Below are 13,406 nucleotides of genomic sequence, written 5' to 3' on the forward strand. Positions count from 1 at the left end.
ATATGGATAGATCTAGAGACGAATATTATACAATTACAAACTGAAAGGGGAATTATTTCATGGTTTATTAAATGTTGTAATGTGTCTTTTTCCAACCATAAATCTATATTCATAGGTCACAACAAGCCTTAATCATGGCTTGAAATGCATTTGGGTGTACTGCTCATTGAACATCATTTCTGATTTAAATTGTTTGCTGCAAAATTGATGTTTTTTTATCAAAGCATAAATGCCCATTTGTGCTGAAAATCAAACAGATTGCCTTCAGAGTTACCTTTTAAATCTGGATAATCAAACCTAGCCTTGAACATACAAATTGCTCCTTATAAGAGAAGCTGCAATAAATTTCCCAAATTGTTTTTTCCCCCAGGACAAACATGCCTTTGAATCCGGATCTGGAGTTATTCAGCAATGCTTATCAGACAGTCAGAAGATAATTATAGCTACTTTAACTTGTCAAGAAGCATGCAAAATATATTGGGAGTATACTGTTTAATTGATTGCTTTCAGTTGGAAATTGGTCAGTGTCGGATCATTTTCATCTATTTTTACATCTACATTTTTACATTTTATCTAATCAAAAAAAGTAATCTAACCAATGTAATAACATAATTATGTGATACCTAATTTAAAATTGATTATTATTATTTGTACTATTATTTTTTACTCAAAATAGGTGTTTCATTAATTTCACATATTTAGTCTTTATTCACATAAAGTTGTTTTGCTTTATTTACTATAAAATGAATACAGTTAATTTGCCAGATTTGTATTATCAGTGGATTCCTTATTGCTCAAATGTATAAAACTTGAAACTTTAAAACTTTACTTTACTTACATGGCTTTACCTTTTGTTGATAGATGTGTTTAGTATCTAGACCTTTTTGTGATTACATTGTTTCTGATTATGTGAATGAATAAAGAATAAAACTTGAAAAAGGGGAGTTCAGTGTTTTCTGGCTCATATGCATGCAGCAGCGAGCTGGATCTGTGGCCTTTACAGGTGAGCCAGAACTGTTGTTATGTAACTGTTAACCTCCAAGGGGGATGGCATGTTGTCATAACTTCAAATGAGCATTTGAGCAGAGTATAATGATCTTGGTTAAAAGAATTATGTAATACTGACAGACAATTAGCTCAATGCCATACTACCCGCCAGCACCTGATCTCCTTTCAAAGGCACCAAACAGCATCCAGAGCTGTTACATAATCGGCTCCAGTCATTAACACAACAAACGTTTACACAGGAGCTTCATGTTGGGTGCCATTTATTATTTATGTATTTTTTTGGTTCCCATTGTTTATTTAGGAGGATGTGGGATGTCTAAAGAGGATTAGGCTTTACAAAACACTCTCTGCAGAAAATCACTATCAAGTCTATTCTCATCAAACAGAGCCCATATCGCATGCTGCCAGGCTCGTACTAAAATTAAAACCTCCCATTTTGATGGGTAACTGTAATCAATCGTGCCATTCAAGGTAACAATTCTTGAGTAAGGATCATAAGGACAATAACAAAACTTCATCAAATGTTAGAAGACCTTTAGTTTGGATGTTTGAGAATGGGTGATGACAAATGCACACAATTGACTCCAACATCGAAAACACTGTCCAAAACTTAAGATTTAGTTAACTAAATGTATTAACATTTTTTTTTTTTGTATGAAAGTATTACTCTTAAAGTAAATGAGCTATTATGTTTATAGTAATAAGTTGACTTCAGTTGAACAAATGAGTGTTAATCAAAAAATTTATAATAAACAAAAAAACAAAAAATAATTTCCTCTTCCAGGTGAACAACTGTCCAACAAACTGTCAAACCAAACACACAGGACTGTCATTTCATCATTATTATCATGTATGGAAAAATAAAAAAGATCTGAAGATGAATTAGCACCAAAAACAATATATTTTTTGGGGGGGTTGCTCCTTCAGACATGTTTTTGTTTCCACCGACTGCCAAACTGCACACACATGATTGTGGGATACCATAAATTATGGTTCAACTACTATAATATCACCAAGCTCAGTACTGTATATGGATTATATTTGCCATTGTTAATATTTATGTCAAGCAATATTCTTTCCTGTTGTGGGCCGAAGCCGGACATTTATTTTGACAGTAGGTCTGTCTATAATTAGTGTTTCCTGGTCTTTATTTGAGAAAATGTCATTACCTATGCACACCATTGGTTACTGTATTTACTGTAATTTTTATTAATTTGTGAAAAAGAAAATGTCCTTACAGAACAGGATCATGAAGTTATTTTCCATATAAGATTTATTGCAGCAATATATTATTGTTTTGCAGCAATGTTGTGTGACATTTACTGTCCTTAAATGAACTGCTTTTAAACCCGTCCAGTTGAATGCATCTTAGTAAACAAGCTCATGTCCATGTGCAACAGACCTCTGTAAGTTCTACTCGGCTCTTCAGCCACTTAGACTGTATGATTTACAGCACCTCTCACAATGTGAGACTAATGAGTGATATGATATTGGAACAGGTGGCCTAATGCGAGTCCTTCTGTATGCATAATTACATTTATCATGCAGAAAAGTGAGTTTGTATAACTCAGGCTGAATATAAATGAGGAGTGATATGGTTTGGTTTGGTTTGGTTTGGCGCTTCCAGACGGCACAAATACCCCCCTCAGATGCAGACACCACCATACAAAGATATCGAATTCCTTTCATTTACATGCAAATGACTTGATTAATTAATGCGTGTTAATGTTTTCCAGTTGTGTATATCTTTCATTTTTATTTTATTTTCAATGTGCTAATCAGGCAGATAAGTGGGTCTCATTGCCAGTGTTTAAAAGCTCCAAGGAAAGATTGTATTTCACGGCATTTAATTTATTGAGTTTCTCCTCAGACTGGTGTTACTTAATTACAGTTTAACTCCAAGACAAACAGATTGAAAGTTATGAAAGTGGATAATGAATAAAGGATCAAAAGTATGTAGACAATTCTATTCTTTATTCATTCACATCATCAGAAATAATGTAATCACACAAAGTAGCGGAAGAGACGACAGACTGTCTGAAAGACTGATTTATTTCAAAGGGCAAATCATTATTATCACAAAAGTTTTATGCAGTTTTTAATGAAAGACATCAAGGAGACGTAGGAACAAAGAAAAAAATGTTAAGAGGATTTAGCACTGGAGGAAATAAAGAAGGAGCGGCATTGCTTGTTATCACTAAGACAGCATAGGCTTCAGTTTTAGAAGGAAAAATTACATGCACATTGTTATCAACACATTTATTCTTAGTTTTCACAATTCATGCATGTTTTAGGTTGATTTTTGGTTGAACATGCATGGATAAATATATTGTGCATCTCAATACTTGTTATGTCCCTAGAATTTCAGAAATTTGAACTACTGATTACTGGTTTGAGATCATAATGGCTTTATTGTTAAACAACTTTTTTCTTTTAAACCATAGCAGTACACAATTATAAACATACATGTTCTTGGGTTCTCAGAGAGTATTTGTTGTTGTTAGCTACAGACAACTCTGTCTGGTTATACTTGTTGCTAGGTGTTATTTGTGCACCCAAAATAAAAATGCTTTTTACATACTATACAAGGACACTTCTATCATCTTGCTATCATCAGTAAGAGGAAAGGGTACAGTATTCATGTAGCATGAAGGGTTATCGTCTCAATTTCATTATTCAAACATTAGCTGATTTGCTATTACCCTTCAGCTGCATAGAAGACCTGACAGAGCAGGGATGTGCACTGCATATATCATTATTTTTAGCTTGGTGTATAGCGCCCAAAATAAAATATGAAAATGGAGAGACTGAATAGAAATTATACTGCACTTGTGTCTTTTTTTCAGGCTTGGTTACTTTGTGAAGGTGGTAAAGAATGTGTGCTGAAATGTCTCAGAAATTAAAACATCTTAATGTTGGGGTTATTTCTTACAAACACAGCTTTTCACAAGATGTGAACTGATAGACTGGAGCCTTGTGGATTACTTGTGGATTACTGTGATGTTTTTATCAGCTGTTTGGACTCTCAATCTGACGGCACCCATTCACTGCAGAGGATCCATTGGTGAGCAAGAGATGTAATGCTAAATTTTTTCCAAATCTGTTCTGATGAAGAAATAAACTCAATCTTCATCTTGGATGGATTTTACTTCATCTTGGAAAATTGTTATTCTTGAGTGAACTATCCTTTTAATTGACATTAGAAGTTTAATTTAAAAATAAAACAATAAACATGCAAATAAAGAGAGATATTGAGGCTTTAACATTTGCCTTGGTGACATCCTGTTCAGACCAATCCATGCATGAGTCACTGCTTTACTCACACCAAGCTGGATCTGAGAACTACTCTGAATGACCATTAAGAATATACGGTCATCATTATCAGCAATTCCACCCCAGCACGCTCACGACAAACAAGGCCCATTGACGACTAAATAACGTCATTGCTTCAATGGGAGTTTATTTTAAATGCCTCTAAATATAATCTATTTTCTAAGAACTTTCTTCAGCATTCGAGCTTCTTCGCAGTGAGTATTTAGAGAGGAAAAACAAAACTGTACAGGACCATGAGTGAATAATGGACATGGAAATCGAAACATCTGGGATATGATGAAGAATTTCAGAATATTGAATTGAATTGAATTATTTAAAATAATACATTAATAATGAAATAAACAAAGTGCTATTAATAGCTTAATTTATACACAAGTAAAATTAGTTGTTGCTTTCAGTGTACGTTCTTCATTCCCACTGTGTAAATATTTGTGTTTATATTTTTAATCACAGGCATTGGAGAAGTGTTCTGTTTCTGGGAAAATGACATTCTTACATGCACAGAGGTGAGTGGTACCATGCAGTTGCCCAGGTGAGAGAAAGAGATAGCTGGTCTTCTTCCCGTTAATTAACATGCTGTGTCCTTATACACGGTGAGTTAAATAAACAAAGGTCATCTCTGACTGAAACACCTGGATGCAAAAATGATTGCATAAAAACCCCTTTATGTTGGTGGTTCGGTGTGGGATGTTTGCTGTAATGAGCGTCCTCTGTGTTCTTAGGACAGTGAGTCAATGGTTTCAATGCCTCTATTCACTTGCGCTAAATTCAGCAATACCTCTGCCCACACAAAATTACTGGGATTCACATGGGAAGTAACTTGAATAAGTTCTGTCCCGTATTCTCCAGTACACTTTGTACTTCTCCAAAAGTGACAACTTGACCCAGGCAGGGTACAAACTCTTGCCTCGTTGGGCAAAATAAGTGTAATGTTTGTGCCATTGAGGAAAAAGGACTAAAATGATTCCCAGTGAGCATGGTTGCCATGGACACAGAAGTGCCTCGATCCAAAAGGCAGAGAAAATAGACCGGATATTACAGGTTAATGGAACTTCTCTTGTGCTGTTTTTCAACGTCTTAAGGTGATAAATCATTGGGTACAGACTGTAAAGATGGACCAGCAAATCTCTTTAGATCCTGAAATCATGGGTCTGTCCTGAAACAACATTATTTAAACACTTTAGTGACAGAGGGTCATGCTTTAACAACTTAATACAAATATTTAATTATGATATCATCCCATAGTAAATAATAGTTTCAATAGCAGTCTTATATGTCAATAAATAAATAAATCAGAGAGAGAAAAAAAACAGCTGTTTTGTCAAACTTCTATTGTAAAAAAAATAATAATAATAATAATAATAATAATTCTAGCATTTGCCTGCCATCTAGTGAGAAGTGTTTGAAAATAACATGAATGTGTTAATGAAGACAACAATATGGTAAGAGTAGGATATCAAATCTGAAATGTGATGGCATTGTATACTAGAACTTGCATAATATTTTTTACATTATATTTTAATATATGAAATATATATATTCAGTTGCAAAATAAATATGATATTATCCACAAGAGGGCGATATTCCTCCGTTTTTCGGGAGCTTGTACAATGCAAATGACTCTATATCAGAACATTTTGGAAACCTTTTTAGTAACTCTCATTAGTGTCGTCGACAAGCAATATATAGGCCTTAACATTATAGTATAATACTAGTTTGAGCATATTGAAATAGGTAAACATCTTAATTCAAATATCGTATAACTTTTGTTTGTTTTTATCTCAGCATGGTATATTTAATAATGAATTATTAATGCAAATTATTAAAAAGCAAAACATTAGTAAACAATGGATTTAAAAGCTCTCATTGGAGGAAAAGCCATTCACGTTCATTTTATTTATTTCTTTAGTCCAAAAATATCAATCTGTTTATAACAAACGGGTATATTGATTCATTAATATTTAATTAAAAAATATATATAAATAAAAAATTATCCAGGGCAATCACAAACGACGCTGATTAGTTTAGACTGAACAGAAGAAATAAACAAACACCACGTGACAACGCCGCCTGCTTACATTTTTAACAACAATAATTTTATTGGATTTGAATAATAACATCCAAGAAACGATCTTAGACATTGCAAATACATCATGAAAAGTTTTTTCTTTGATTATTATTGTTATGGAACCATACCTGACCATGTACCCTACCTGGAGGACAAACCGTTTTTTTTGTTCCTTCTTTTTTCTATTCTTCCCACTAATTCAATTTATATTTTTACAATAGTTTTTTTTTTTATTATTATTATCGCTCTTCTATCAGTTTTTAACAGAACACTGAAGGCTCATGTTTCATGTATGTAAAAGTGTAAGTTTTTACTTCTGTGGAATAACGGAGGATGGTTTTGTGGTTTTGATTGGTTAAACAGGCGCATGCGCACTCGGACGCACAACTCACAACTTGAAGCCAAAAGTTCCGTCGCAGCTCTCGTTGGAGACACGTTTAACTACGTTTGAACACAGTAATATGAGGGACCCTCGGGAATATCTGTGGATTTCGGAGACATACATCTGCTGAAGGAAGTTTGTTATTTCAAATAACGTCAGGTCTTTCATTATTTTAGAAGGTAAGCTATTTACGAAATTTGAAAAAGCGATTTAACAATAATGCACTGCATCTCTATTAACGTCACACCTGAGAGTCCTTTACGCGTTTTAATGATAGAATGATGTTTCTGTGCTTGTTTTTTTTTTTTTTTTTTTTTTTATTTACTCCTTTTTTTCTTCTTTTATTGCCTTATTATACGCTACAAACGAAATAAATGTAAAATAAATTAATTTAACACATTTAATTAATGCATTTGTACAAATCCCTATCTTTACGTTTATAACAGATTAAATAGATCTTGCACTTTTTGGAAGGTAATTATATTTTAGGGCACTAGCTACAGTACACTTAATCTGTTTGTTTGTTAACCTGATTGTGTATTTGTTGGAGAATTTGCTGGTGGATTTGTGGAAGCTGAATTTGCTTTTGGTGTGACTCTTGGTTGTGTGTGAATGAATCCTAAATCTGACTCTGTGTGCACAATAAAAGGACTGTCTTACCCTGTTTGAACCTTTCACAGTGGGAAAAAGTCTGCTATGACATAAGGGATTTTTTAAAATATTTTTTTATTAATATTATTATTACTCAAATATAAGACCCCAAGTTTCCCATGCAGGCTTGAAGTGTGGGTCAGATGTTTCCTATCTTGTACGCCACATGTTTCCTTTTATTAATTAAAGGAAACCAAAGGCAAGCTACAAAATGTCATAATCAAAGCATTATCAGCGCAGCCATTTGTTTTTGAGATCTTGATGTTTATTTATCTTTGTTGTGAGTGATTGGGGGGAAAAGGCAACTCTTGGCTGTCATGTGATCACATACATCACAGAATACACATATGTATATTAAAATAGACAAAATAGACACATGGTTGTATGTGTTCTATAAATGGAATAGAATAAGATGTTGGGGTGGACTAAGATGTAGGGTAGTGTCAAATAAATATAATTGGGAATTGCGTATTTTTATTGCACGAAGGGGAGAGTTTTTAACTGTTCATGAGGAAGATTGCCAGAGAAGAAACTTTTCTTGTGCTGGCTGTCCTGGTGTTCAGTGCTCTGTAGCGCCGACAAGATGGCAAAAGTTCAAAAATGAGATGGCTTGGGTGTGAGGGATCCAGAATGATTTTCTGAGCCCTTTTCCTCACTCTGGATGTGTACAGTTCTTGAAGGGTGGAGAGTTGGTGGGCACCAATGATCCTTTCATAAGTCTGAACCATTCTTCTTATGATAACTGACTTTGTAGCTGAGCCAAAACCAGACAGTTATTGAAGTGCACAAGAACAGACTTAGTGATGGCTATATATGAAATATATATAATATATGCATACTTTTTAATATTATTTATTTATAATATAAAATTTTATTTTTGCAATGTTTTGTTGGTACAATTAAGGATAGTATATATTTTTAGTTAAATCTTATAATTAAATAATATAATCTAGATATTTAATGTGTGCATATTTGCAATATGTTTAAAGTTTTATACATTTGGTTGAATGGATTTTTCACCCCAGTATCAATTGTACTTATAATAATATTAATGGTAATGCTAAATCATCCCATATAGAATAAGAACACATGTCTGGTTTGTGTCGATTAAGGGCTTTACTGATGATAATGTGGGTGCACTGTACATTAGACATAAATGGTTGGGAAACAATGATGAACGGTGAGTGATGTGTCTCTGGTCTTTATCAGTCAACAGCTCACTCAAAAGGAATGCTGCTATCAAACCAAGGGATAGAACATGGGATATGCTTTTAATTTTAATTCAGGAACTGAATGAAAGTATTTTTCTATGCACACTCCAACATCCTTGCCTAATGATTACAGTGGATGGGAATTCGCCACTATGAGCTGATTTAATGCAGAAGGCCACATTCGTGTCACATCTGTGTGTTTGTATAGGATAGCTATAGCTCAGTAGCACGATCCGTCTGAGGGATCGGCTGTATTTGGGACGAGGCTCTGCCTGGATAATGGTATGGGCAGTGGGGTTGTTTTTCTTTCAAGGCTACCCCGACTCCATCCCCTATCTCCACATCTGGCAAATGTCAGAGTATGTAAATAACTTCTACCTTTGTACTCCATAGGCCTGTCTGGGCACCGAGCCAGTCAGTCACGAGCGTCCCTCCTACAGTGCTCTGGTTAACAGCCCTTTAAGGGAATATGCCGTCTGCTGATTTATTGTATATTTGTTAGTAAAACACATGAATGAATTTGCACGAGGGGGGTTGACAGTTCTTTGGCCTGGGGGGGTTGGGGGGTTAATGATGTCTGTGTTTAGAGGAAGAGCTGATTGTGAAGGTATGTGAGAGGGAGCCCACATCTGGAGGAGTTTTTTCAAGGAATCTGGGAGAAGGGGGGGAGGTTCATGATGGAGCTGGTCATCTGGGTCATGGAGCAATTGGTGCATGGTAAGCAAAGGGCCTCTGGCTGACAAGTCAACCAGTTGTTTCGCCTCTTTCCATGTGGAAAGCAATTCCTCAGTCCATTTGCGACTGATTAAAATCTCATGCGTTTACTACTGGAAAGTATTGTTCAAAAGTTTGCTTGGAGCCAAAGATCACTCCATATTATCACGAGGGCTCGTTTTATCCATATCATTTTCCATCCAGGCTTTCGTGAAATGGAAAATCAAAATATCAGTGAAAGGAACAGATCAGAGCTGGTTCTCATCAGAGTGGATGGAAACACAATATGTGTGATCATACTTGGGCTTAATTTCCCAGAATGACTAAACCATATTAAACATAACCATAGGTAAATATATGGTGCGAAGCATCTACGAGTCAAAACATTTTTTATTTTTTTTTCATAATCTTAAACTAGTCAAATTACATCCCTGATTTATTTATTTATTTATTTTCACTTCTAAAGCTGTAATCTCTAAAGCAAAGATTCACTTTCAGAGTTTCTCCTTGCACTTTTTGGAGAAACTGCCAGATATCCAGGGCTTCCCCCATAGGAAGTGATGCAGGCCGACTTAATACACAGCTCCTTTTCCTTTCAGGGATGTGGAGAATGTTTTCTTTTAGCCCAAAGTAACTGGAAAAGCTCTGAATTTCAAGCTGAGCGGACCTCCATTTTGGCTAGTGTTTTCCACAGGTGGTAATGGATCCGAAATGTCAGATCAAATCCAGTAGATTGTAACTTATTTTAGCACTTTTATTCATTCATCAGTGAGTTTTGTTTTGTAGTCAGATGCTTGATTTGGTCCATGGGGCTCTAAAACAGCTTTTATTTGCTTAGAAAAAGCTACTGTCCACATGGTGAATTTTGAGCAAGTGTTGTATACGAAAGGATTCATTGACCTGACAAAATCTATTATAACTGCTCCTCTTGCTAAGTGACATGAGGCAGTCTAGCCCTCTCTGCAGTCCTCATTGATCAGATAAGTTCATAATTGAATAGGTTCGTGTTAGAATGAGAATGTAGCTTGTTTCTGTGCTCTTTCTCTGGGGGTTGGGTGGTAAACAGACAAACAAAGACCTCTTGTTAGTTGTTGAGAGTCCCAGCTCTCTTGCAGTCTGTAACAAATTAAGTAGGTAATTTGTTGGAGCGTTTACCCCATTTTTGAATTTTGTCCATTTGTGACCAGAAGTGTAATCCTATAATAGTGATGGGTCAGTATGGTTTACTAGTTCTCCACCAAACAACTGAGCTAGTTGTTTGTTTTATTTTCCCTATTATTTATTCTGTATTGTTTTAGCTTTGATATATTTAGATAAGTTTGCATAGTAAAACTTAAAATTTGTGGTCCATTCCCCTTCATAGCACAGCTGTAAAACCCATACACATTCAGAAGGATGTCTTTTACCATTGCATTGCATCTATGTTTCTTGAGATTCCTTTAAGATCATAATGTAATGGAACTATTAAAATAGTAACATATAAAAAAAAAACATATTTTGAGACCCATGTATTATGTTTTCACATCCCTTGTCCTAGAAGCCTGAAGTTAACCTATGGCATTACTAATGTGAACAATTATTAGAATTTAAAACATGAAGTTTAAATAAATTAAATGTTATATTACAACCCAAGTAATATATTAATTATTTTTCCACAAGTTGGTATGATTCTTTGGGGTCTTCGTGAAATGTCTGCAACATACTTTGGTTTCTGTGCTTGTCTCTTTAAATTTACTATTTGTAGTATCTAAACAAATAAATATTTCTTATTTTGTATGAGCTTATTTTCAAATTTCCATTTTAGTATCCCCCCCATCCCCCATTTTTATTTTATATAATTATATATATATATATATATATGTATATGTATGTATTTAGTAAGTAATTTTAATATTTAGCTAAAATAAAATTCTGTTAAGTTGGTAATTTCAGTTTTCATCTAAAAATTTAGTTTCGACTTTAACACAAACTATTTTTAATGTTTATTTTTAATGAACAATAACAACACTATCCTGCATACTGTTGAGGATTGTCCTATGATTTCTTTACGCACATTTGAGCTGCTTCTTATGCATGTTTTGACATGTTTCATAAATGAGGCATAGCTGACTATTAGATTTAATTTGCCTTGCCAATATACATTTATTTAGAAATAGATTATCCAACGCTCCAACCTCTTGTGCAGAGAAGGGAAGCTTCTGTCGAGCTGTAGGTCAGTGGCACTAACAGACTGGACATGAAACCTGTGGGACTTTGTTTTGAAGGTCTGGAATTCCAAGCATTCCAAAGCCCAGTGGAGAAAAATCCTGGGAGAATCATTCCATTATCCCACACACAGGTCCTCCCATTCTGTGTTAGGACAGAAACGCCTCATATTATAGTGCAATGCATGAGAGAACATTAGATATATGGAATGCAGGATTTTTTTTTTCTTCTATTTTTTTTTTTATAATTGTTTATATGTACGGAGGATATAGCATTTTTAATTGTTTTTTTTTTTTATAATAATAATTATTAAAATGGGTGTAATGTATGCACCACTAATGACTCTCGGAGAGAGAAAGAGAGCAGTGTCCTTGCTTACCTTTAAATGCTACATTTGCAGGTTTCTTGAAAGGTGATCATGATGTGCGATGCCAGTGAAATGTTGGCAGCTGCTTTGGAGCAGATGGATGGCATCATTGCAGGTACAACTAAACAAATGAAAAATGCTGTGTACAACAATTATTCTTTGTCTCTTTTTTTTTAATACCATTTGCAGCTTTAAACAGTCATCAACAGAGTAGTCTTTTTTTTATTATTGGCAATTATTTGAAATAACTTAAGGCCAATGCACTTACGTAAACTGGCAAGGAGAATAAATCTGCACTCTTGAGTGTTTCTGCAGATTTGTAAGATCTGAGAGTACTGTATGCGTAGTGAGCAACATTACAAGCTTTTTCCACTATTTCAGCACTGATGAAATCTAATGCACATTCAGTATGTGACCACACTTTTGTCCATCTCTGGGAACATCAGGGACACATCAGAGAAAAATGAAAGTCTTTGTCTGGACAAAAGTGAGTCTCTTGAAGATTATGTTTTCCTATTCAAGCTGTAATTATGGCAGAGGACATCCCACTGTTTACATCTTCTGACAGTAAGCCATCCGAACAGTGCGGTCACAGTCATCCAACCTGTGTTTTGTTTTGGATAGTGCTCAAAGTAGATACAGCAACAAAAGTCATAAAAAAATTCAGTCAGTACTCACTTTTTAGTTTTTAGGTAATACCACCACATAGTCACGTTCCAAAAATGACAAAAAAATATCACAATAGAATTAGTCCATCAAGTTTGTGAACTATTGCAACCAATTGAATTGTACACGGAACCCAACAATTTTGTTCATCCCTAAATCCCTTCACTGACTCTCATTCCCACACTTGCCACAGGTTCTAAGGCTATGAACTACACCAATGGCCTGTTTGATTGTCAGTCACCAACGTCGCCTTTCCTAGGCAGCCTTCGGGTGCTGCATCTCTTGGAGGACCTGAGGGCTGCGTTGGACCTGATGGATTCAGGGGAAAAAGAAAGTCTACGCAGTCAGGTGTCCGAAACCACAGCTGAGGGTCTGATCGAGTGGCTACAAGGCCAACTGGTGGGTTTTTTCCTCTTTTTTTTTTTTTAAGGCTATAATAGGAATATATATATTTTTTATTATTCTTCTTTTTAGAATAATATTTGCAATTTTTGGCCTTTATTTTAAACTGTTTGATGCAAAATCTTTTTACATTTTTTCATACTATGTATATATCTGCAAGTCTGACATAAGATTTCTACCTTTGAATTTTCCGTCTTTAACTCCAGTCATGATTCATCTGGATTAAGCACATTTCAGCTCCCCAGTCCCTTTTTCCATATTCAACATGATGCATACTTGCTTTGTGAAATTTTCACTCCTGGGCAGCTAAATCTTACAATGTGAAAACCTTTCACATGCATCTCTTAGAGCAACGTGTCATCAGTACAAACCCCACATGACTCCCTGATGGCAGCATGT

At 34.9% G+C, this 13,406-nt stretch overlaps 1 protein-coding gene across 1 annotated transcript; it reads left to right on the forward strand.

Annotated features, from left to right (window-relative positions):
* Positions 1-6,829: 6,829 nt before the first annotated feature.
* Positions 6,830-13,004, forward strand: LOC113090753 (liprin-beta-1-like; the record flags this gene model as incomplete). Its single annotated transcript, XM_026256336.1, has 3 exons — positions 6,830-6,970; positions 11,973-12,054; positions 12,799-13,004. Coding segments are annotated over exons 2-3 (270 nt in total), but the record flags the coding sequence as incomplete, so codon positions are not given.
* Between the last annotated feature and the right edge of the window lie 402 nt (positions 13,005-13,406).

This window comes from Carassius auratus, unplaced genomic scaffold (assembly GCF_003368295.1).
Source record: "Carassius auratus strain Wakin unplaced genomic scaffold, ASM336829v1 scaf_tig00059901, whole genome shotgun sequence".
NCBI classification, from domain to species: Eukaryota; Metazoa; Chordata; class Actinopteri; order Cypriniformes; family Cyprinidae; genus Carassius; species Carassius auratus.